This window comes from Henckelia pumila, unplaced genomic scaffold (genome assembly GCF_033568475.1).
Source record: "Henckelia pumila isolate YLH828 unplaced genomic scaffold, ASM3356847v2 CTG_461:::fragment_3, whole genome shotgun sequence".
NCBI lineage: Eukaryota > Viridiplantae > Streptophyta > Magnoliopsida > Lamiales > Gesneriaceae > Henckelia > Henckelia pumila.
The window spans coordinates 10621938-10646690 of NW_027331831.1; the positions used below are offsets into that span (position 1 = coordinate 10621938).

Consider the following 24753-nt stretch of genomic DNA (forward strand, 5'->3'; position numbering starts at 1 on the left):
TTTAGGGCTCGATCGTGAGATTCATGAACACATATAAATGAAGATTTTATGCACAAGATGAAATGAAGCAGCCGCACAACACAACACAAAAATTTAGAAGAGCTTGAGCATGAGAAATTTGAAGAAGAAATCTGGGCAACGCGAAGAACATCAACTGGAACAAATTTGGGCAACGCGAAGAAATTTAAGCACTGAATCATAATTTCTAAACATCATCCAACTAATTCAATTGTGTGAAAGAAAAAGTTTAAAATATAACAAATGTAAACAAATATATTAACATAAACAAAACTCTAGAATTGGGGAATAAAGATTAGCTAGCATACAAGATAACAAATTAAATCATGAACAATATTACGCAACATCAACCAATCAGAATACAAAATAATCCTCAAATGTGGTTCGATCAAATTCAAAAGACTATTATGTTGTAAACCTCTGGAAGATTTCTTATCCGACAGACCTAATTTTATCGTCTTCTTCTGCTTTCTAACGCTCAGGATTTTCTTTGCCTTCACATCTTCAGTCGATTGCTTCTTAACTCTCGAAATTTTATCATCAAATTTTCTTGTACATCTCGGATTATTGGAAAAAAAAAATTATGGGAAAAGAATGAGAGTGGAAGACACAATATTGCCGTTATAAATGAGGAAGATGGTCAATTTATTCTTAATACATAAAGGTTATTTTAGGGTTTAAAATAAAAAATAAGGATAGTTTGGTAATTTATAATCTAAAAGGGAGTTGGAAAATATAAATGACATAGATCAGGGACTGCAGAATTAGATTGGCTGTCATGGGTACTGACCACAAACCGAAGTTTAGGTTTGGGGATTTAATCCCAATTTACCGTATTTTTGGCTATTATAATTAATGTTTTGAACTTATAGGAAAAATTTTCAATTGAGTCTCTATGTTTAAACGAGATTATCAATGATATATTCATATATTTCACAGAAGTTGAGTTCATATAGTTTTGTGATCTTAACGATCAACATGTACCAGGACTCCAGGAAATGTCATTTATTTGAGAGATGTTACGAAAATGGTGATTGCGGCATTGAGAAGAAAGAAGTAATTCTACAAAATAAGGAGATAACATTTTATATCTCATTAAATATATAAAATGTCATGATAGAACAAAATACTTTACAAAAAAAATTTATTACACAAATTTCGTAATTTTAAGTATTATGCTACACACGCGTTACACACGCAACGCGTGTGCCTCCGTTGCTAGTAATAATAATATATTAGGTCTCTTGTGAAAAGAGTTAATGATATCCATATTTACAATAAAAAGTAATAATTTTGATGTAAAAAATAATATTTTTTTATAAATAATATGAGTGTCATGAAATTAACTCGTAAAACCCATCTTTTTTTTTTTTTATCAAATTGGAAAAACCCTTCCCGTGCCATTTAAACGGTAACCGTTGGTTAACGATTAACTCCCAGCCTCTGTTTCCTATTGGTTCTCCATTGTTCCCTCCTTGTTTTCCTCAAAAGACAAGTTGCAGTAAATATTTATCCACCATTATATTCTTGCTTTTGTAGATTGTACATAAATATTAACCAATTTCTTTCCCAACGTTTGGGTCTTTTTTTTCCCTCTTTAGAAGAGACAAAAACCGAATCACTGGCACAAAATTCCCAGTGATTCGAGTTTTCTTGAAAATATAACATAAATAAATTTTCAAGAAAATTATAAAAATAAGACACATCTCTCATATATATAATGGCGCTAAGTCATTGTAAATTACCATTAATAATTCTCTTCTGCCTTGTTTTTCTTGTGGATAATGTACCAAAATCTGTAGCTAATATTGCAAATTACGATGAGTATTTGCAAAAGAGATCGGAGGAATCTTTCCAGGATTCATTGAGCGCATTTAACCCGAATCCCGAGGAACTTACGGATCAGTTCAACGAACAAGTTGGAGAGTAGGTCTATGATTTCGGTCCAACTTTATTTTTTAAAAATAATCATGGTTTATTTTTATTATTTAAAACATGCATGTAGTGTTAATTTTTTAAAAAATATATATATATTATATTTCATCGATGTTATTTTGCTTCCTGTCTACAAAATTTCAACTATTTGGCAATGTTTGTTTTCATATTGTTTTTTTTGCATGTATAGGGTATTGGTAAGCTCGAATTTGACGAGGAGGAGCCTCAAAGAAAGCGACTGCTCGGCAACGAACCCCATCGACAGGTGCTGGCGATGCGACCCCAACTGGGCCAAGGACCGGAAGAAGCTAGCTGATTGTGCTAGAGGCTTCGGCCACCATGCCACGGGTGGCAAGGACGGTCGGTACTACGTTGTGACGGACCCCTCGGATGATGACATGTTTAATCCGAAACCAGGGACCCTCCGGCACGCGGTCATCCAGCCGGAGCCGCTGTGGATCGTTTTTGATCATCACATGATCATCACGCTAAGGGAAGAGCTCATTTTCGAAAGCGACAAAACCATTGATGGAAGAGGTGCGGTTGTTCACATTGCCTATGGGGCTGGTTTGACCCTGCAATTTGTGAAGAATGTTATCATACACAATATTTGGATTCATGATATTCTGCCGTCAAATGGTGGCATGATTCGGGATTCACTGGACCACATCGGACTCCGTACGAGGAGTGACGGTGATGGGATTTCGGTGTTTGGTTCAAGCAACCTATGGATTGATCATGTGTCCTTGTCTAAGTGTAGTGATGGGCTCATTGATGCGATTGAGGGTTCCACTGCTATCACCATATCCAACTGCAAATTCAACAACCACAATGATGTAAGTTGGAAAATAACCTTGAATTGAATTTTCCCCCCTGATTTGCCTGTTGTTTCTTGAAAAACCTTAAAGGATATGATTCTTGAATCCCTGAATGTTCATACTTTAACACATTGTGCTGCAGGTGATGCTCTTGGGTGCCCATGATATTACTACCAAAGATTCAATCATGCAAGTCACAGTAGCATTCAATCGATTCGGAAGGGGTCTGGTGCAAAGGATGCCAAGGTGCCGATGGGGTTTCTTCCACGTCGTGAACAACGACTACTCCCACTGGGAAATGTATGCCATTGGTGGCAGCGCCCACCCCACCATTCTCAGCCAAGGGAACCGGTTCAGAGCCTCAAATGGCCCCTTCACCAAAGAGGTAAAAATAATAGATCTAAACACACGTTTTTAGAAACGCATATCAGACATCTGAACAAGAGTTTCTAAATCATAACATGCTCATCCCATTTAGGTGACGAAGAGGGATTATGCTACCAAGGACGAATGGATGAAATGGCAATGGCGATCAGAAGGCGACAAGTTCATGAATGGAGCCTACTTTGTTCAGTCTGGGCCTAAGTTCAAGCACTCAAAAAGTCCTTTGAAAAAGAGAAATATGGTCAAGTTCAAGCCTGGTACCTATGCAGGAAGGCTCACACGTTTTGCTGGTGCACGCAAGTGCATTGAAGGCAAACCCTGCTAATTTACTCGTACATAAATATTGTTTCATTCCCATTAGGATCTTGATGAATAAATAACACATTACAAGATTAAGATGGGGAAAAAAGAGAATGTTATATGTACAGACCCGGCTGCTGTTCTAATCTGTTTCCGGTTTATCTTAATGTGCTCTTTTTAATTGCAAGGGCATCCCATCTGGTGTTCTTCTCACCTTAAGCTTGGGTAGGATTAAATTAAGTTTTGCACTCCTTTTATCTGTAGGATTGGAAGGGCCCATTTGAATTGGCACCGTTATACATTTTTGTCGATAGTTGACATAATGTTATAAAGAGACTGCAGTTAAGTTATTCTAAGCTCATTTACCAGAAGTTCTTTCCATGATGTAAATTCCACTCCAAAGATCACATAAACACAATCACAAAAATTAAATCCATAGATGACACGAACCAGTGTACATTCATGTTCTTTGATCAAAATCTTGGTCAAATTCAGAGACCTCGTGAACTCGGGATGAAAGGTGAAAATGTCAAGAATAACCTCGTATAAAGCTTCAGAATTTTGGGTGAGGCCTGCAATGTCAGTCCTGTAGTGTTTTTCATTTTCTGGATGAACAATTCCTTATGTTGTGCCCTTCTTCTCTCCAAAGAGACAGCATGTCAAAGTCCTTCTGGAGAAGAAGCATCTTCATTTACAGTAACAGTCGATTCTACTTCAGCCAGATGTGGACAAGTTCTCCTGTTATGACCACTTTGACCACAAATCTTGCAATGATGAATCTTCTGTGCCGTGATTTTTTGGTCGCTTGTTTTAGGTCTACGACATGTTCTTCTGTTATGCCCCTTCTCACCACACAAACGACATCGGAATTGTCTGAGAGCAACTCTGACCGTAGATTGTGGACAATAGTTTCTCCTGTGACCCTCACCTCCACAATTATGGCAGTAAAATTTTACCCCTGCGAAGAGAACATTTATTGATCATAATAAAGAAATATAGAACTATAAGCTGCTTTGAACTCGGTGAAAATTGCTAGAAGGAATGAAAGAAACAGACCTTTCATTGCAATGCTTCTCTTGTGCCGATTCTCTGGATCACTAAAGTAATCTTTCATAGATTCAGAGGCACGCTTTCTAGCATCAGCAGTCCCCTTGGTTTTCTGCACAAGTAATACACATGCTCACTGAGCAATAATAGAATATTAAAGCATTAAACGGGGAATAAAATCATGCGCAAAGTTATTCACAACATAAAAGGCTTCAAGTTCAGCAAGGAACAAAAAATTGACAAGAGGATAATATGTTATGCAGGATGCACATTCCATGATTTGCACTAAATTTGAAACATCAGGTTTGGGAGAGAGAGTGGAGAAAGTCGGGAACATGAGTTCTTTAAAAAAATACGAAATATAAATGTAGTAAGAATCTCAGCAGAAACCTTGATAGCCGCCGCTCGTTGGGCACGTAGCATAGGATCCCCATGAATTAGCTTCATCCTTTTACTAAATATTCCAGTTTTCGCGTTTAGGCTCTGCAATCATGAACTAAACATGAAGATTAAATTTATGATCAGGAAAAAATTATTAAAAAAATCGTGTATTGATGTGTGATTAAATCCTATGCAACCATAAAGACACAAAGGACTAAACATCAGCAACATTTAATGGGAAACACTTGGAGTTAAGGAGTCTAGTTTTATGCTGAAATCCACTGCTACCTCGAAGATTAGATTAGTTACGTTTTATTGAGATAGATTAGTAGCTTCTAATTAACACATCCTAAAGCTTACCAGATAAAAAGAAAATAAAACACAAATCCAGGCATTCGAAGAGTTGCAATGAAGAGATTATAACAAGAAAATCGAAATATCTCGCAAGGAAGAATGCAACAAAGAGGATGAAAATTATATAATGCAGAGGTCCAAGAGAAAGGTCAACTAACTTTTAAGGATCTACTGATCTTCAAACTGACTTCGGGAGCAGTAGGGTGATAGACTCTCTTGGTTCTCCTTCTTACATCTAGCTTTATATCCAAGTTGTCAACTTCATCATCTTCCTTGACTTTTAGTGGAGAACTGAAAATGCATTCACATTAACCAGAACTACTCAAAACAAAAATTCTAAAATGTGATATTTGAACTTGTTAAAGAGTACCAAGAAAATGCAAAAACCGTGACAAACAGAAACCATCAAGTGGCTAACATAAGTAAGAGGAATCAATTCCGCAATCTTTTGAAAATGGGTTAAACTTCCAATTTTACTTGATCAATTCAAGTATAAGCATATTGTGTTACAGATTGAATTGAATCGTGCATGATTCATCAATCATGTGTACATACACAATGTAGGCTAGTAAAACATTGTAGTCATATACATTGAGTGGGCTTTCTCCCAAGGTTGTTCATCGATGTACTCCTCCCAGATAACACAATCCCCAAGGCACTGATTGCAAGTCACTATACCCTGTTACAAATCGACAATACAGAGTTAGCTAAACATCTTAGAAGGAACATTTGCAAGTAATGCAATTGACCACATAAACAATTTGTGCTGGCGATAGCCAACCACTGTAACATGTGTGGGTAAATCAAACTACCATTTACCTTTCCATTACATTTCAAACAATCTGATCGTGACCTTTCTACTCCACATTCGGTACATGGAGTGTAACCTCTTCCCCGGCAAATTGGGCAAGGTAATTCTCTAATGTATAGGCCATTTGGACCAAACCATGACCTTGGTTTGGATGTAGCAGAAGCAACCTTCCTATATAAGAAATTATAAAATAACTGTGATATAGTCACAAAGTGGAAGTATCCTCCCTATGAAATCCATTAACGTTCAGCACCTAAGGTTCACCATTTAAATCACTCGGTACAATAGATTCTTGCCTTAAGGGCCTTGATCTGATGATAGATTACAAGTTCCCATCTGTCAAATTAGAAATAACTATATTGATTTATTTAAAATTAAATCTCTTTCATTCTTAAACAAATCATATGTTATAAACACCATAAATTTGTATTGTATAAGCAAAGCATCAACTACAATTGCAAGCATCCCTTGAAAATTTACAGCACTGAATTTTTCTTGTTATACCCTCAGGCTCCATGCATTATTAAATCGCAACAGAGAATCCACATACCAACATAATTCAAAACGAACTCCGAAAATAACATATCTGATATTCCACGGCCATTATTTCCCTTGCCACGAAAAACATAAATTTTGCTAAACAATGTCCAACAAGAAATATAATTACTGTAATCCAGTAATCTAACTCAGCCAAAACCTTAGATAAAAATGGTTCATTTTATCAAAATTAATTATATTTTGTACAATAATGAGCAGATAGATGTAGAAATACAAAAAGCAAGAACGAACAAGATTTACAAAAATGAAACAAAACACCACGAATTTGGCAAGACCTTGATTGCAAATCAGCAGACAGTCCAAACAATTCTTCGGAAGGATCATAGCCCAACTGCAACAGCATAACCTCATATCATTATCACCCAAAAAAAATCAAGAGAAAATGCAAACAAAAGAACACATTCAATATTGTAAGAAACAAGATTTTGTTTTCTAAAAGCCCTGACGCTTGCTTTCTGGGTTAAGTATTTACGTGTGGTTTCGTAGGGGAAGAAGAATTATCATCGTGGATGGATGATGCGACAGGGGAAGGAACAAAAGTGGAGATTCTCCTAGAATGTGGCAAAATCCAGTAGCGGCGATTATCACGGTTGGGCCGCCATTGAGAGACTATGAGGCGGAGTGATGAGGACCATAAAGATGACATTTTTGTGACATTAAAAAGAGCAAAAGAAGATTACTTGACTTCCATGGATGGATTAGATTGCTCAAAGGTGACAGAGGTGATGAATTTGTGTGGCGCACAAGCGACATGGGATGTGGCCATTTTATTTGAAGATGAATGGTGGGGTCCCTTGATCTTATTATAAAGTCTCCAAATTAATAATTTATAATATCTATAATAAGGTTTGATCACATCATTTTGGTAGTTAAAAGTTTGACCCATTTTGCTGACTCTCTCGTCTCGTATATACCAATGAATTCTCCTCTCGAATTCCCTCTAGTAAACCTCTCCTCTTGTAAATCCACCATATCCACCCCAAATTATGCCTACCAGAAGAAAGAAAAAAACGCCCCTTTGATTGGTAAAGATATCTCAGTATATAACAGCTCAAGAACAACGTCAACGGCGACGGAGGTTCTCTGCTTATGTTTAACGGTAAAGATTTGATTTTGGCCTCTGGGTTTTGGTGGGCAGCTTCTTTCACCGCTTTCTGGTCTCTTTTATCTTATTTGAAGAATCGTTTTTGCCTGTGTTTAGAAGAGCTGATTTTAATTTTTAATTGAATTGTTGTGTTTTAGAATCAGAGTGTTATGCAGGTGGACTTTTCTGATTGAGTGTTTATGATTTTTTTTTCATTTTTCATTCTATAGGCATCAGGCATTTCACACTTCACGTGCTTTAGGTTGTGCTTTGGCTTCTAAAAAGCACTTCTCGGTTTTTTATTAATAAAATTTTTAAATTTTGTGAAATTTTCACTTCTTGGTTTTTTATTAATAAAATTTTTAAATTTTGTGAAATTTTGTTAAGAGAAGCTGACAAGGATTCCTAGAAGTTCTTCCAAACACCATTACTACTTTAATAGGCGCCATGAAATTTCAACAAATCGGGGTGTGTTGTTTGTCGGTGTTATTGGTAATTTTTCTTGAACTTTGTGCGGCTGAAGCTGCATTTGGCTTTCTTATCCTGGTGCATTCATAACCGTTGGACGGGAAAATTTACCCTGTATTGGGGGCCGGGTGTATCATAGTTTTAGCCGGCTGAAGCTTGTCTGAGTTTTGAATTTTCCCGTATATGTTGAGAAGCCAAAAGAAGAGAAATAATGAAATTCTGAGAATGAAGGCCTACGGGCCTATTCATTAAGCTGTCTAATTGAATCTGATTTTATCATAAGAATGGTTGGTTGCAATTTACCTCACTAAAGTCAAGGATTAAAAAGGAACCTGTTACGGGCTAAAGCCTAAAAGAGGGGGTGCCGAAGAGATAAGTAAGAAAGTTCAATCATAAAGTATGTAAACACTAGAAGGAACTAAAAATAGGGAGGGGGAATAAAATAAAAGTCCATCTATAGGAAGAGGGACTAAAGGGGTGAACCAGAAACAACAAGAAGGGAGACTTTACGCTCATCAGGAGTTCTTGAATCGTTGAGAGAAGAGACTCCGTTTCAGACGTGGAGAGCCGTAACACCTTCTACGCAAATGTGGATAAATCATGCGGGTGACTGTCTTGCCAGAAAATGAGGAAAAGAGCGTAGGGAAGCAGAGGAACAGCCATAAACTCATGTGGCTCAACTGAGTGTGGTACTTTGGTGCTCGCCCTTCTTTTAATCTCCTTTGCACACATGCACCCCCTATTTTTTATTCCTTCTAGTGTGTACATGGCTACATGCTTTATGATGAGTTCTAAGGATGTGACAGAACCCTTCCATATTGCAAGGATATCCAACTTTATGTAGTTTAGCAGGAACAACAGATACACATAACATAAATTTCATCCTTTAGAATCATGGGAAAACATGTAGGAAAAGTGTTTCTTATCTCTTTGTAAGGAATAGGATAAGCCTGTGTAAATTTCCCTTAATTTTGATAGGCAACGGGAGTTCAGGCTGGTTTTTGTGCGCTAAGTTCCTATGGACTTTTCAAGTTTGATTATGTCGCGCATCAAAAGGTTTCACGTGTTAATTTTGATAATGCTGGTATCCCTTGCACACATGTTTGCATGCATATTAAGTTTTAATAAATTTAATTAAGTACATTAAATTTTTATATAAAATGTAAGTATGTTAGTATACTTTTTCTAAATGTTAATTTTGAGCTTTTATTTTGTTATATTTTATTTTTGAAATAGATAGAATACTCACTTCAGTTAACCATTATTACTGATGGACAAACCAGAAAACATGCATTTGGTGACCATGAATGCCACACATCTTTAATATTTAGTATAGAGATATATCTGTTATGGTTTGTTTGCAATTTTTTTTATACCCCCTTGCTTATATCTGTTCTTATAAATCCCTGCAGTTCTTTTCCATACCTCTGAGGCTGGAATGCATTTACAAACTTCACGATACCTGGTGATACAAATCATCTAAACAATGTTAATCCTACATCAGGCATGAACAATGTTAATCTTAATCAACTTGACCATTTGTTTTGTTGACCTTTTTCATTTTCTTGTACACTTACCTGTTATTGGTGCACTTTTCTTTATTTTTGTTCCTTATTCATTCTTCACATTGTCACTACTAATGACATTGTGTTGTTATATGTTCTGATGACCAGAAAGTAGAAATAGGAATTTGGAAACTATTCTTTCACTGAATTTTACAATTTCAAAGTAATCATATCCCGTGTCATTTCCTATTGACTGCTATCAGATGCTATAGTTCAAATCATCAACTTGTGAATTGTAGCCAACCATGATGTCCTAATCTGTTCACCTACTTTAATACCATTGGCCAATGTTTTGAAAGCGTTTAACACCATAGATTAGTTATCGGTGTTAGCTACATAGGTTGAGGTGATTTTACCATTGTGGCCTGATTTTGACTCACTAAAAAGAATTGTATGTAGTTTTCGAATTCAATCTCAATTATATATTCAAGAAAATAAAACAATTAGGTCTCTTGAGTACATTCATCCGGGTTCTGGGGTTAAATATCATTGAAGAGTCATTTAGAAAATGCCCCTCCTGTTATCGCACGAAAGAGGTATTCAATATTTTTGGCTTAAGTTTATGTATTTGATAAGTGCATTTTGTGCACTTAATTTGTATATGATTTTTACTTGACTTTTGTGATTTATTGAGAGATATTGCGTGAATTGCTGTTGTTTTTGTATTGTAGGAAATAATGGACTTTGATGAAGATAAGTGGAATATGCCTAAAAGATAAGAGTTTAAAGGACGAATCAAGAGTTGAAAGAGAGAAGAAAAAGGCCAAATTCGAGGTGAAGGCGCGCCTGCGCCGAATGAGGGGCGCCCGAGTGCCGGATTAATAGTGTAGTTCCTATTGATCCTATTCAAAATCCACTCTTCCGAGTGCCGGATTCCAAATAAATATAACAACTCAATTTATGGCCAGTAAATTGAGAAGACATTCAATTCTAGAAACACAATTAATCTGCAGAAATTCAACTCATTAAAATTAAAGATTCATGAATATGTCTCAACCAAGCTACGTCAACCTCTAGACTAGAAAAGTTTAGTTCATACTCAAATTCAAAACAAACCAAATCATGTTTAATAATTCAAACATAATTCCACAATCAAAAGAAATAAATTAAGATGAAATAACAAATCTGTAGTCTTTCTTCCGTGTCCGGTTGAAAAGCTCCGTCTTTGTTCCAAATATTCTTCAATCCACGATCCAAAATCTTACAAAATAATGCTCTCAAAAGTGTTGTGTGTATGACGGCTAGATAGATTTTCATATGACCCAGAAAAACTCCTTTTATATGCCCTAGAAAACGTCCAAAATATCCCAAGAAAAACCCAAAAGTTTCCATAAAATCTCGGACTCCTCAAATCTGAAAATCCGAATGCGCGGGCGCTCAGTGGACACACGCGGGCACGCTTTACTCTCGCATATTCATTCTTCAAAAATAACCAGACGGTGCGGGCGCGCCTCTTCCTTGCATTTTCTCCCCAATTTCTTCACAAACAGCGCGGGCACCCCTCGTTCGGCGCGGGCGCGCCTTCACCTCGAATTTGGCCTTTTTCTTCTCTTTTTCAACTCTTGATTCTTTCTTTAAACTCTCATCTTTTAGACATATTCCACTTATCTTCATCAAAGTCCATCATTTCCTACAATACAAAAACATCATCAATTCACGCAATATCTCTCAATAAATCACAAAATTCAAGTAAAAATCATATACAAATTAAGTGCACAAAATGCACTTATCAAATTCTCCCAAACTTGTACTTTTTTTCGTCCCGAATAAAACTAACACAAAACTCAAAACTCCCCACACATATGAATCAACTAGAACATCAAGAATTATTATGGATTAATGGCCTCCGTATGGATTTCAAAAACAATTCAAAGCTAATCATATCCAACCTACTAACACTTGAAAAATTATTTATCATGAAAAACAGCTCAACCTTATAAACTCATAAACTCCGCAACTCACGTTTCAAAATACTCTTCTCTGAACTCAATTCAAACATTCACAGATCATGAGGACTTTTAAAGGTAACACATGATCAAAGTAAGGAAATTAAATCAAAAACACAAACAATCGGGTTAATTCAAATAAAAGTAGTGTGTGCGTGTTTCGATCAAAAATTCATACTCATTAAAAGTGTTAATCGACAATCCATAAGCTAGACTATCGCAACCCCTCTCCACTAGTATATTAGGCAACTGTGACTCGGTCAATAGGACTTAATCGGCTTATAATATAAGGTTTGGCTCATGACTACAAATAAAGTAATAAGAATTGAAAAGAGGGAGTAAATGATGTTCAATATCTAATTTCCTCTCCTTTTCATTCGAATTTCACACTTTTTCTTCATCCCATTGATTTTTTTTTCTTTTCTCAACTTTTTCAAGTCTTTTTCATCATTTTTTTTTTCACTATTACATTCTTCTTTTTCAATTCTTTTTCACCACACCATTCCATATTCACAAATATAAAATAGGAGCACATAAAATTCTAACATTCAAATTACTCCCTTAAAGATAGGAAATAGTGTTTAGGCTATTCATAGGTAGTTAATGTAGGACCTTGAAACGATGACGAACGAGGGTTTATCACACGTTTGCACGCATTCATTCGATTTTCAATAAGGCTCAAACAAGGTACTAGGGACAACATGCATCAAAAGGTAGCTTGAAAGGCACAAACGAATTTCAGAAAAATTGCCTAAATCATTCCTAATCAAAGTTATGCCCGTATTTCGCCTCGAGGGGTGTCCGAACTAGTTCTAGACAAGTCTCAATCCACAATTATATCATACAAATTCCAATCAGTGCAGAATAAATAATCATCAGCAGTAAACGATGATTTTCAACAAATTCTCAGCATGTACCTCAAGTACTCATATAATTCGTGAAAGCTCAAATGGGCAACTAGGGATAAACATTTTTCAACAAAATCAAGCCCAAAATCCAAACAATGCCTCAATCATCTCTATGTTTGTATGTTTCAAGATTCAGATGCAAGCACAAATCACAGAGTGCATAGGAGTTCAATCATTCACTTGGTTCCATTCATTCAAAATTTTGGTCAGATAAGTGGACAGTCATGAATTTCAGTGACAAAACAAAAATCTCACATCATTGGCCATCTTTCCATGTCATTCTTGATTTCTCGAAAGCATTCACCAAAAAACCAACTCACAACGCAACAACAGTTTTTATTTCAATTAATTTCATCTCACCACCAACAATACACAATATTTCCTAAAAATCAAAACAACTAAAAGAAAAACAACAAAACAAAAGCAACAAATTTTCAGATTTTACAACCCCCCAAACTTGGTACATTCATTGTCCTCAAGGAATAAAACAAGAAAACATAAAGAACATGTACCTTAGACGACGATCGTCAGTGGTCGTCGCCATCACCAGCATCATGGGCATCGTCGGAAGGGCCAAAAGTGGGTGGCCACTGTGGATACGGAGGGAACGGGTGAACCGAACTAGCAGCATGCGGAAACTGATGGCTCAAACCGCCTGTGAAATCCATCACATAATCCATAAATACACCAGTCTGCTGCTGAAAACTCCGGAACTCTTGTCGGTGCTGGTGCAACTCCTCCTTCAAAACAACAACACGGTCAGGTGCGACAGGGGTAGGAGCCGCAGGCCGGGGTGCAGGGCCTCTCCTTGCAGCGGCTCTCTCATTAAACTCTTTCCTTTCAACTCGCTCTCTCTGCTCAGAAGTAGAGATCATCCGGAATGGTGCATGACAAACAATAGGAGCGATACGTTTCTGCAGTTCTTCGTTTGGGCTCCACTCCACCCCTGCCTCTTTACATAGATCAGTGATAATAGCCGGCAAGGCAAACCCACCAGTCGTTTTACCAGCCACTACACCTTGAATTGTTTCTTGGCAAATTTGCCCCAAGTCAATAGCTTTTCCCTCCAAGATACAATACACCAGAATAACTCGTTCCTTGGTAACCTCATGCTCGTGATCTGTCGGTTTGAGTCGATCACAAACAAAATTTAGATGACAAGTGATCACGGCCCAATCGCCACTCCGCTCTTGGAATAAATATTCGGCTCAGAATCGCCGAATAATCCACTTCATTGGCTTTGTACTCCGCATACTCGTCATGGAACACCGGCGGAAGGTTATACATGGTATTGATAGTATGAGCGTAAAAAAAGACCAACTTCCCGCGAACTGGAATTTTGAACTGCATATGTTTGACCTTCAAGTTCGCATAGAATTCACGTTCCAATGGAACAACGGCATCCTGTGGTGGTTTAGCAAATTTTTGCCACTAACGAGCAACCACAGCCCGGCCAATAGTACTCATTAAATTATCGTTCTCAAATCCTATGACATATCAAAACCACGCTCAGGTAGAATATTTTTCCCTAACAAGCGTTGATAATGCTCTTCAGCAGTAGCGTTCCAAAAACGCTGGGGTTCTGGAGCCGAAGTGGAAGTAGAAGAAGAAGCAACAGATTTCAATTTTTTCTTTGGCGCCATTCTTCAAACACTTGATATGCACTCCAATCAACAACAACTGAAAAAAATTTTAACAACCGTTCTCCCCCAAACTGGATTAGAACCCACAATCAACAATTCACAACTCCCAAGCCAATCCACACGCCACAATGTTGTAATCAACACACACTTCAAAACTATTCCAAGGGCAAACAATTTAAACACCGATCACGCACAACAGGATTTGGACTTGAACAACACCACAAATAAGAACTTACGCCGGATCGTGATAGAGATAGACACTAGGCAATAGCTTCGGCCTGTTTAAGCCGACAAAAATCGACTTCTTTGAGTGCCCGGTGGAACTGGGTAACAACGACCCGCCGTGAAAAGATTATGGGAGAGAAGATGGAGGTTAGAATTCACGGACCAATGGAACAACGGCATCCTGTGGCGGTTTAGCAAATTTTTGCCACTGACGAGCAACCACAGCCCGGCCAAAAGTTTCCATAAAATCTCAGACTCCTCAAATCTGAAAATCCGATGGCGCGGGCGCTCAGTAACACGCGCGGGCGCGCCTTACTCTCGCACATTCATTCTTCAAAAATCACCAAACGTTGCGGGCGCGCCAAGGTCGGCGCGGGCGCGCCTCTTCCTCGCATTTTCTCCTCTCCTGCTTCACTTTCAACCAATTCCTCTCTACCCTAATTCTCTACATCTTTATTCCATCCTCACTCCGCCAGTTTCTCTGCTATTCAGAATTTACATCTCGGCTATTCCATCTCATCCTCCCATACATCTAGCCTTCATCTTCTTTCCCATACTCTTCTCAAGGAGGGTCGTGGTTACCAAGCTACACAGGGCGCTAGGGATACTTGAATTTCTGTGGGATAACAGGGGCAACCAGTGCATTGTCTTTTACTCTATCACGATCCGGCGTAAGTGCTTCGTTATTGAAATCTCAAATTCGAATTGTGTGGTGACTATCAAAGATTTCCGTCTAGTGCCGTGAATGGGTATTGAAGTGTTGTGTTGATTAACAAGTTGTGGCGTGTGGATTGGCTTGAGAGTTGTGAATTGTTGATTGTGGGTTCTAATCCAGTTTGAAAGAGAACGGTTGTTAAAATTTTTGTCAGTTGTTGTTGTTGATTGGAGTGCATATCAAGTGTTTGAAGAATGACGCCAAAGAAAAAATTGAAATCTGTTGCTTCTTCTTCTACTTCCACCCCGGCTCCAGAACCCCAGCTTTTTTGGAACGCTACTGCTGAAGAGCATTATCAACGCTTGTTAGGGAAAAATATTCTACCTGAGCGTGGTTTTGATATGTCAATGGGATTTGAGAACGATAATTTCATGAGTACTATTGGCCGGGCTGTGGTCGCTCGTCAATGACAAAAATTTGTTAAACCACCACAGGATGTCGTTGTTCCATTGGTCCGTGAATTCTATGCGAACTTGAAGGTCAAACATATGCAGTTCAAAGTGCTAGTTCGCCGGAAGTTGGTCCCTTTTGATGCTCATACTATCAATACCATGTATAACCTTCCGCCGGTGTTCCATGACGAGTATGTGGAGTACAAAACCAATAAAGTGGATTATTCGACAATTTTGAGCCGAATATGTATTCCAGGAGCGGAGTGGCGATTGGCCGTGATCACTTGCCATCTAAATTGAAGAAGACAGAATTGATTGCTAATGCTAACCTCTGGCACAATTTTGTTTGTGCTCGATTCAAACCGACAGATCACGAGCATGAGGTTACCAAGGAACGAGCTATTCTGGTGTATTGTATCTTGGAGGGAAAAGCTATTGACTTGGGGCAAATTTGCCAAGAAACAATTCAAGGTGTAGTGGCTGGTAAAACGACTGGTGGGTTTTCCTTGCCGGCTCTTATCACTGATCTATGTGAAGAGGCAGGGGTGGAGTGGAGCCCAAATGCAGAAGTGCAAAAACCTATCGCTCCTATTGTTTGTCATGCACCATTCCGGATGGTCTCTAATTTTGAGCAGAGAGAGCGAGCTGAAAGGAGAAAGTTTAATGAGAGAGCCGATGCAAGGAGAGGCCCTGCACCCCGGCCTGCGGCTCCTACCCCTGTCGCACCTGACCGTGTTGCTGTTTTGGAGGAGTTGCACCAGCACCGACAAGAGTTCCGGACTTTTCAGCAGCAGACTAGTGTATTTATGGATTATGTGATGGGCTTCACCGACGCTTTGAGCCATCAGTTTTCGCATGCTGCTAGTTCGGCTCACCTGTTCCCTCCGTATCCACAGTGGCCACCCACTTTTGGCCCTTCCAACGATGCCCATGATGCTGGTGATGGCGACGACCACTGACGGTCGTCGTTTGAGGTACATGTCCTTTATGTTTTCTTGTTTTATTCCTTGAGGACAATGAATGTACCAAGTTTGGGGGGTTGTAAGATCTGATAATTTGTTGCTTTTGTTTTGTTTTGTTGTTTTTCTTTTAGTTGTTTTGATTTTTAGGAAGTATTGTGTTGCGTTGGTGGTGAGATGAAATTAATTGAAATAAAAACTGTTGTTGCGTTGTGAGTTGGTTTTTTGGTGAATGCTTTCGAGAAATCAAGAATGACATGGAAAGATGGTCAATGATGTGAGATTTTTGTTTTGTAACTGAAATCCATGACTGTCCACTTATCTGACCAAAATTTTGAATGAATGGAACCAAGTGAATGATTGATCTCCTATACACTCTGTAATTTGTGCTTGCATCTGAATCTTGAAACATACAAACATAGAGATGATTGAGACATTGTTTAGATTTTGGGCTTGATTTTGTTGAAAAATGTTTATGCCTAGTTGCCAATTTGAGCTTTCACGAATTATATGAGTACTTGAGGTACATGCTGAGAGATGATTGAGGCATTGCTTGGATTTTGGGCTTGATTTTGTTGAAAAATGTTTATCCCTAGTTTCCCATTTGAGCTTTCACGAATTATATGAGTACTTGAGGTACATTATGAGAATTTGTTGAAAATCATCGTTTACTGCTGATGATTATTTATTCTGCACTGATTAGAATTTGTATGATTTAATTGTGGATTGAGACTTGTCTAGAACTAGTTCGGACACCCATCGAGGCGAAATACGAGCATAACTGTGATTAGGAATGATTTATGCAATTTTTCTGAAATTCGTTTGTGCCTTTCAAGCTACCTTTTGATGCATATTGTCCCTAGTACCTTGTTCGAGCCTTATTGAAAATCGAATGACATGCGTGCAAATGTGTGATAAACCCTCATTCGTCATCGTTTCAAGGTCCTACATTAACTACCTATGAATAGCCTAAACATTATTTCCTACCTTTAAGGGAGTAATTTGAATGTTAGAATTTTATGTGCTCCTATTTTATATTTGTGAATATGGAATGATGTGGTGAAAAAGAATTGAAAAAGAAGAAGGTAGTAGTGAAAAAAAAAGTGATGAAAAAGACTTGAAAAAGTTGAGAAAAGAAAAAAAAAATGAATGGGGTGAAGAAAAAGTGTGAAATTTGAATGAAAATGAGTGGAAATTAGAGATTGAACATCATTTACTCCCTCTTTTGAATTCTTATTCCTTCGTTTGTAGCCATCAGCCAGACCTTACGTTATAAGCCGATTAAGTCCTATTGACCGAGTCAAAGTTGCCCAATATACTAGTGGAGAGGGGTTGCGTGAGTCTAGCTTATGGATTGTCGATTGACACTTTTAATGAGTATGAATTTTTTTATCAAAACACGCACACACTACGTTTGTAGCCATAATAATTCTTGATGGTTCTAGTTGATTCATATGTGTTGGGAGTTTTGAGTTTTGTGTTAGTTTTGTTCGGGACGAACAAAAGTTCAAGTTTAGGGGAATTTGATAAATGCATTTTGTGCACTTAATTTGTATATGATTTTTACTTGACTTTTGTGATTTATTGAGAGATATTGCGTGAATTGCTGTTGTTTTTGTATGGTAGAAAATAATGGACTTTTATGAAGATAAGTGGAATATGCCTAAAAGATGGGAGTTTAAAGGAAGAATCAAGAGTTGAAAGAGAGAAGAAAAAAGCCAAATTCGAGGTGAAGGCGCGCCCGCGCCGAAAGAGGGGCGCCCGCGTTGTTTGTGAAGAAATTGGGGGAGAAAATGCAAGGAAGAGGCTCCTCTCCTTCTTCACTTTCATCCAATTCCTCTCTACCCTAATTCTCTACATCTTTATTCCATCCTCACGTCGCCAGTTTCTCTGCTATTCAGAATTTACATCTCGGCTATTCCATCTCATTCTCCCATACATCTAACCTCCATCTTCTTTTCCATACTCTTCTCAAGGATGGCCGTTGTTACCAAGCTACACAAGGCGCTAGGGATACTTGAATTTCTGTGGGATAACAGGGGGCAGCCAGATACTCTTCTCGACAGCTTATCTTTTCCGACTTCAGACAGATGAGCAGAAATAATGACAGGGCAAGTATAATTCTCACCAAGGAATGCATAACATAAATGTTCAGGCAATTCTTTAAGATCATGAGTTTCAGTAGATACCTTAGGTGCACTATTTTCCAATGCTTCAGCTTCCTTAGTACTCACCATTTTTTCTTTCGGAGCTCCCTCAAGGAATGCTTCTTGTTCATGTATCTTTCAATCCTCTTCCTTATCAAATACCTCATCCGCCACCAAACGTCTTTCTAGTGGATCAGTAATGTCTGCACATGAAAAAGAATTATGAGAATTAATAATTTCAATACTTTTACATGTACTTACCTCGTTTGGTCCCCTCATGATGTGATAAATATTGAAAATCACAGCTTCACCACCAACTCGAAGTGTGAGCTCTCCCCTCCCTTGTGGACGTCGATTAGCGCGCGTGCAGTAGCTAGAAAAATATTCAGTACTTGTAATTATAATAGTCCTAATTTTATTTAGAAAATTAAATTTTAGAGATTTGCTGAATAATTAAATAAATAGAAAAAATTATCAAGCTCACATACACACAATTCTTAAAAGATTATCAATCAAAGAGAAATGGTCTAGAGGTTTTGATTTCACCTGGTCTCGACAATATTCATTCCTAAATAATCTATTTCATGAATTTCTTTCAATTAATAACCAAGAACACTTAAATTATTCTATTTCCCTCTCCCGAGCAACAAATAGAGTATATCGATTACAGTTCAATTTCAATATTCCTATTAAAAATCTAGTTGTATTGATATGTGTAACACGATGTTCCTTATAGGTTCTATTAAAGACATACACTCTCCCGATCTATATAAACAATTAATAGTGTAGTTTTTATTGATCCTATTCAAAATCGCTTCTCCCGAGTGCCGGATTCCAAATAAATATAACAACTCAATTTATGGCCAGTAAATTGAAAATACATTCAATTCTAGAAACACAATTAATCTGCAGAAATTCAATTCATTAAAATCAAAGATTCATGAATATGTCTCAACCAAGCTACGTCAACCTCTGGACTAGAAAAGTTTAGTTCATACTCAAATTCAAAACAAACCAAATCATGTTTAATAATTCAAACATAATTCCACAATCAAAAAAAATAAATAAAGATGAAATAACAAATTCGTAGTCTTTCTTCCGTGTCCGGTTGAAAAGCTCTGTCTTTGTTCCAAGTATTCTTCAAACCACGATCCAAAATCTCACAAAATAATGCTCTCAAAAGTGTTGTGTGTATGGCGGCTAGATAGATCCTCATATGACCCAGAAAAACTCCTTTTATATGCCCTAGAAAACGTCCAAAATATCCCAAGAAAAACCCAAAAGTTTCCATAAAATCTCGGACTTCTCAAATCTGAAAATCCGACGGCGCGGGCGCTCAGTGGACACGCGCGGGCGCGCCTTACTCTCGCACATTTATTCTTCAAAAATCACCAGACGGCGCGGGCTCGCCTCTTCCTCGCATTTTCTCCCCAATTTCTTCACAAACAGCGCAAGCGTCATTCGGTGCGGGCGCGCCTTCACCTCGAATTCGGCCTTTTTCTTCTCTCTTTCAACTCTTGATTCTTCTTTTAAACTCCCATCTTTTAGGCATATTCCACTTATCTTGATCAAAGTCCATTATTTCCTACAATACAAAAACAACAGCAATTCACGCAATATCTCTCAATAAATCACAAATGTCAAGTAAAAATCATATACAAATTAAGTGCACAAAATGCGCTTATCAGTATTTTATTTTACGAGACCATTGCAATTGACGAGTAAAAATTTGGATTATGCGGTTTAGGCTCTAATTGATAAATTTGGTAGAATACGGCAATCTGATTCTTGATTGGCCTCAATATGTATCTACGACATTCAGGTTGATTTCTTTGAAATCAAAGCATTGTGTGTTGATATTATAGTACATAACCAATGAGCTTTACTCTTATCATATAATTTTCCATGTTCATAGATCAATGGCGTCGAGTTGATTGCTACTGAAGTTAGAACTGAGTACAAGTAAAATAATTTCTCCCTATTTATGATGAGTGCTTATATATGTGGATGGAGCGGGTCAGACTTCAACCAAAGTTTATTAGAACAGGTCCCTTGGTGTGATTTCCCAAGTATCGGTATAACTTAAATTATCATTATGCTGAAGTTGAATAACTGTAGTTTGTATGGGATTTCTTTAATATACACAGTAGTATATTTATAACCAAGTTGGCAATTTTAATCTTGATTTACATGTAGCGACATCCTGTGTCTCGGTCTATGTTATGACGATTATGAACATGTCATACACACACAGACGCTTGAAAAGTGTGCATCAGTCAATTTATCTGCCAATTGATGCGCAATTTTCGTTAGAGCTAAGCTCCTAAAATTACAAATGAAGAGTTGAATACTTGGAATCTTGTTAGACAGGGAAACCATGGCTCTATGATGTCTGTCATAACATATAAATAATCACCTTTTTTATTATTTTGGATTCAATCCATGCCATGGCTTAGTTGAGTTAACCTCAATTAGGTATTTTTATTGACTTAATGGCTTGTCATATTTCGTGTATGATTATATAATAGACTCGTCAAAGGGTTATCCATATAGATTAAGGGAAAAAAATTCCAATTGCAATCGAGAAGTCGTCGTTTAGATTATCTTATTTACATGCTGAAGGTCAATCTAACTCTTAAGATATCATAGATACACGCAAAATAGTCAATACTTGTTCTTAAATCAGCATCGGTTTACCTGTTTAACAACTTGGTTTTGTTTACAAGAGAATCTAAGTGCATTCTGCAAGTTGTAAAGATTTAGATCTTTAATTAATTCAGTTCTCGATTAGAAAAAAACCAAGTATGCTTGTAGTTATATGTAAACAAGAACATCTTTATTTAGCTGTCACACTTCATAATGCTTCATTGTCTGGCTAGCTGTTAAGTTTATTATTGTTTTCATTACGAATTATTTTAATCACGAAATGAGACGACCATTTACACACAAGAGTTCGCATGGTCTCTGAGAAAATGTCTTATGTTGTGTATGCAGGTTCTTGAAGGCGGAAGGGACGAGATTCTGGTTATTGTATGCACCTAGATTTCGCCACTGGATGCTGTTGGAAGATAATTTTCAAGTGTGTTGTGCTCTTGTAGATACATGGATGTGTTTATATAGGTTTTTTGTTTTTCCAGGATGGCTGCGTTCGAGCTCTGTGAAATGGACTACTCTCTATCGTTGCACCAATTAGTTGACCTTTTGCACTATTTGGTGGCTATACATGTATCTCAAAATTTTCTTGAATTTGTGCTTCGTTTGGTGATTTTTGAAGATGAATGATATTCTCTATATGTATGTGAATCTGTTGCGTGATATCTTTTTTTTTTTTTTATGATTATATTTTCTAGGATAGAAAATATCTGTGAAACGGGTGGATCTCATATATATCTAAAGAAAAACAAAACATTTTATAATGAGTTGGGTCATTTTGTGTATTTTTTAAAATTATTTTTTTAATGTGTGAGTATATTATATTTTAAAAATCACATTCAACATTAAATTTGGTCAACTTTTGGTGTTGACATATCTTGTGATGACAATTTGACTGTTAAAACAGAGTACTACTTGCTATTCAATTATGGAATAGTAAAAGGTTCCTAATCATATTACTCGCAATAATTTAATTAATCTGACAGTAAATCTAAGCACCGCCCTAATTTTTTGGCTTTGAAAAAGACTAATGTGTGGTTAAAGAATATACACACTAATACCCCTAATTAAAAAGTCCATAACTGTTTGATTAATAGTTGTTGGATGATAATACACATATTCAATTATATATCTTTAATTAAATACTCATTATATCAAATTATTTGTTTTGAAGGGGAGGAAAAAAGGCATATTTCAACAAAAAATATAAATTAATAACATATGATAAGATGATATCATAATTAATATATTCAAGGAAAATAATATTTTTGGTACTATATATATTTGTCGAATTTCGGAATTAATCTTGTATATTTCAATTTTTGATAATTTTAATTGATTTTTTTATCGGAACTGTTGATGCGACACTACAGATGTCAATGTGCATATGTCCAACATCGTACCACATCGAGACAAAAAACTAAAAATTGAATAAAAAAATATTAATGTTAACTAAAACTTAAATTTGACAAAATATAAAGTATTAAAATCGCAAATAGATAATTATATATGACTAAAAATACTTTTTTTTCCCGATTTGTAAATATAGATCTTGAATATACAATAATCAATATGAGCTTCTCTGAATACGCACGATTTGTTTAGCTTAAAATAGTGTAGCACTGAAATATGTATTTAGCAATGCCATTAAAAAGGTATAATTAATAATTAAGTTTTCCAAAGTCCAACCACGTTAGTTGAAATGACTAGATTCAGGAACAATTCTTTGGTCCACTTGACGCTTTGCAAAGACCAAATTTAACTTATATTTTTCTATTGCATATTCCCAATAAAAAAGGGCATCGAACAAAAGGCTTCATGTGTTCTCTTTCTTTGAATTGAATTAATTAACGTTGGACGGCGTTGTGTTGCAGCTTGCAAAAATCTAGGACAAAATATAAATTATTTGTAAAATGAATATACAAAATAATAATTTTAATTTTCTTCTAGTAAGTTGGCCTATATCGGATTTTGATAACTTAATTCGTGAAATATATTTTGATGTAATAATTCGATTTTGTTTGCTCTCTTAATCTTTTTTAAGAATAGTACTGACTTGACATCGATCGGATGATTTTTCCATTTGAAATATTAGAGATTAAGAGATATTGCGTATATTTTAAGAGAAAGTATATGTATGCACAACTTAAAAATTTGTTCTTTTCAAATGAAATTATTACTCGGCTTAGTATTTGTTGGATCTGGTCGTTTCATCAGAAGTCAATTGATGATGCATGACTTAAGCAATTAATCACTACATAAATATGGTTTATTAAATGGTAATATGTAATCTAGAGGAATAAATTATATATATTTGATCCACAGCATTAGTACGATCCCCTATTAATTATATTTTAATTATGCGGTTGGATTTCATGAACATCGCCTCGTTTAAAGTCTTAGGAAAGGACATAATTACATATATATGTTGGCGTGAGTTATTTGATCCATTAATATACTATTATTAAAATGAAAAATAATGTACGTCAAAAAAAATGAAAAATAATGACCAAATGCAAGGTATATATAATTTCAAATTCTGATGTTTTATTTCTCATAAAAATGTTATATATAGGATGAATGATATACATATAGTTACACGTAATCTTTAAAATTACAAAACTATCTCAAATACACTTCTAAAAGAGTTAGAGTATAGAGATGGCAATGGGAAGTGTGATCCCAATCCCCGATTTTTGTTATCGGGATTCCCCGTCCCCATCTCCGCAAGACCAAATCTTCATCCTTGCCCCATACTCGTTTCTATCTAATTGAAGAAACTCCAAAACTAACAACACAAAGATTAAATTTCATTATATTTCATCATCGCTCAAATAATATAGAAATGCTAATGAGAAAGACTCGATTTGTCATCTGCATCTCTGCATTATTCTTGACCCAACCAAAATTAAATCATCACCACCATCATTTACTTCAAATATTGGATGAGTTGACAAAAAATACTCAAATTTAATTAAACAGTATTGATACAAGAATTCAATTATATAAATAAATTAATACTAATATTATTTAAACATACAAACATTGTAATTCATAGTTTAATAAACAAAAAACATGAAATCATATCATTATCATTAGGGCGATAGTTCAATCATGAACGAGATTTGAAGGTTATGGATTTTGATTTTTTGAGTTAATTGTTAGGAAAAGTTATTGTTATTGTTATTATTATTATTATTATTATTATTATTAGGGACTTTAGGAGGGTTTGGGATGAGGATAGCTTCTCGCCTTCTCCCATACTCGTCCCAAATTTGATTCGGATATTTTTCAAATCTTCAAGCACGAATCCATACCCGAAACTTATCCTCAAACCCGTCTCTCATTTTGGGTTTTCCCATTGGTAAAAATTTTCATCATTAACTGTGTGTAACATTCTTTGGACATCTAACATAACTCTTTTTCTAATATGTTAAACTTAG

General features: G+C 36.4%; 2 protein-coding genes and 1 long non-coding RNA gene across 3 annotated transcripts; 2 read left to right on the forward strand and 1 right to left on the reverse strand.

Moving 5' to 3' along the window:
* Window positions 1–1575: 1575 nt before the first annotated feature.
* Window positions 1576–3805, forward strand: LOC140871424 (pectate lyase-like). The gene is made up of 4 exons (XM_073273923.1): window positions 1576–1944; window positions 2144–2789; window positions 2914–3156; window positions 3250–3805. Exons 1-4 carry the CDS (start codon window positions 1739–1741, stop codon window positions 3478–3480), a joined length of 1326 nt encoding a protein of 441 aa, XP_073130024.1. The 5' UTR covers window positions 1576–1738; the 3' UTR covers window positions 3481–3805.
* A 10-nt stretch (window positions 3806–3815) lies between these two features.
* On the reverse strand, window positions 3816–7351 carry LOC140871425 (uncharacterized). The gene is made up of 8 exons (XM_073273925.1): window positions 7079–7351; window positions 6882–6937; window positions 6057–6219; window positions 5828–5916; window positions 5396–5528; window positions 4893–4985; window positions 4512–4614; window positions 3816–4413 (listed from the first exon to the last, which is right to left on the reverse strand). Exons 1-8 carry the CDS (start codon window positions 7250–7252, stop codon window positions 4115–4117), a joined length of 1110 nt encoding a protein of 369 aa, XP_073130026.1. The 5' UTR covers window positions 7253–7351; the 3' UTR covers window positions 3816–4114.
* A 113-nt stretch (window positions 7352–7464) lies between these two features.
* On the forward strand, window positions 7465–22023 carry LOC140871426 (uncharacterized). The gene is made up of 3 exons (XR_012147707.1): window positions 7465–7705; window positions 9571–9662; window positions 21653–22023. It is a non-coding gene; the product is annotated as an uncharacterized lncRNA (long non-coding RNA).
* Window positions 22024–24753: the final 2730 nt, after the last annotated feature.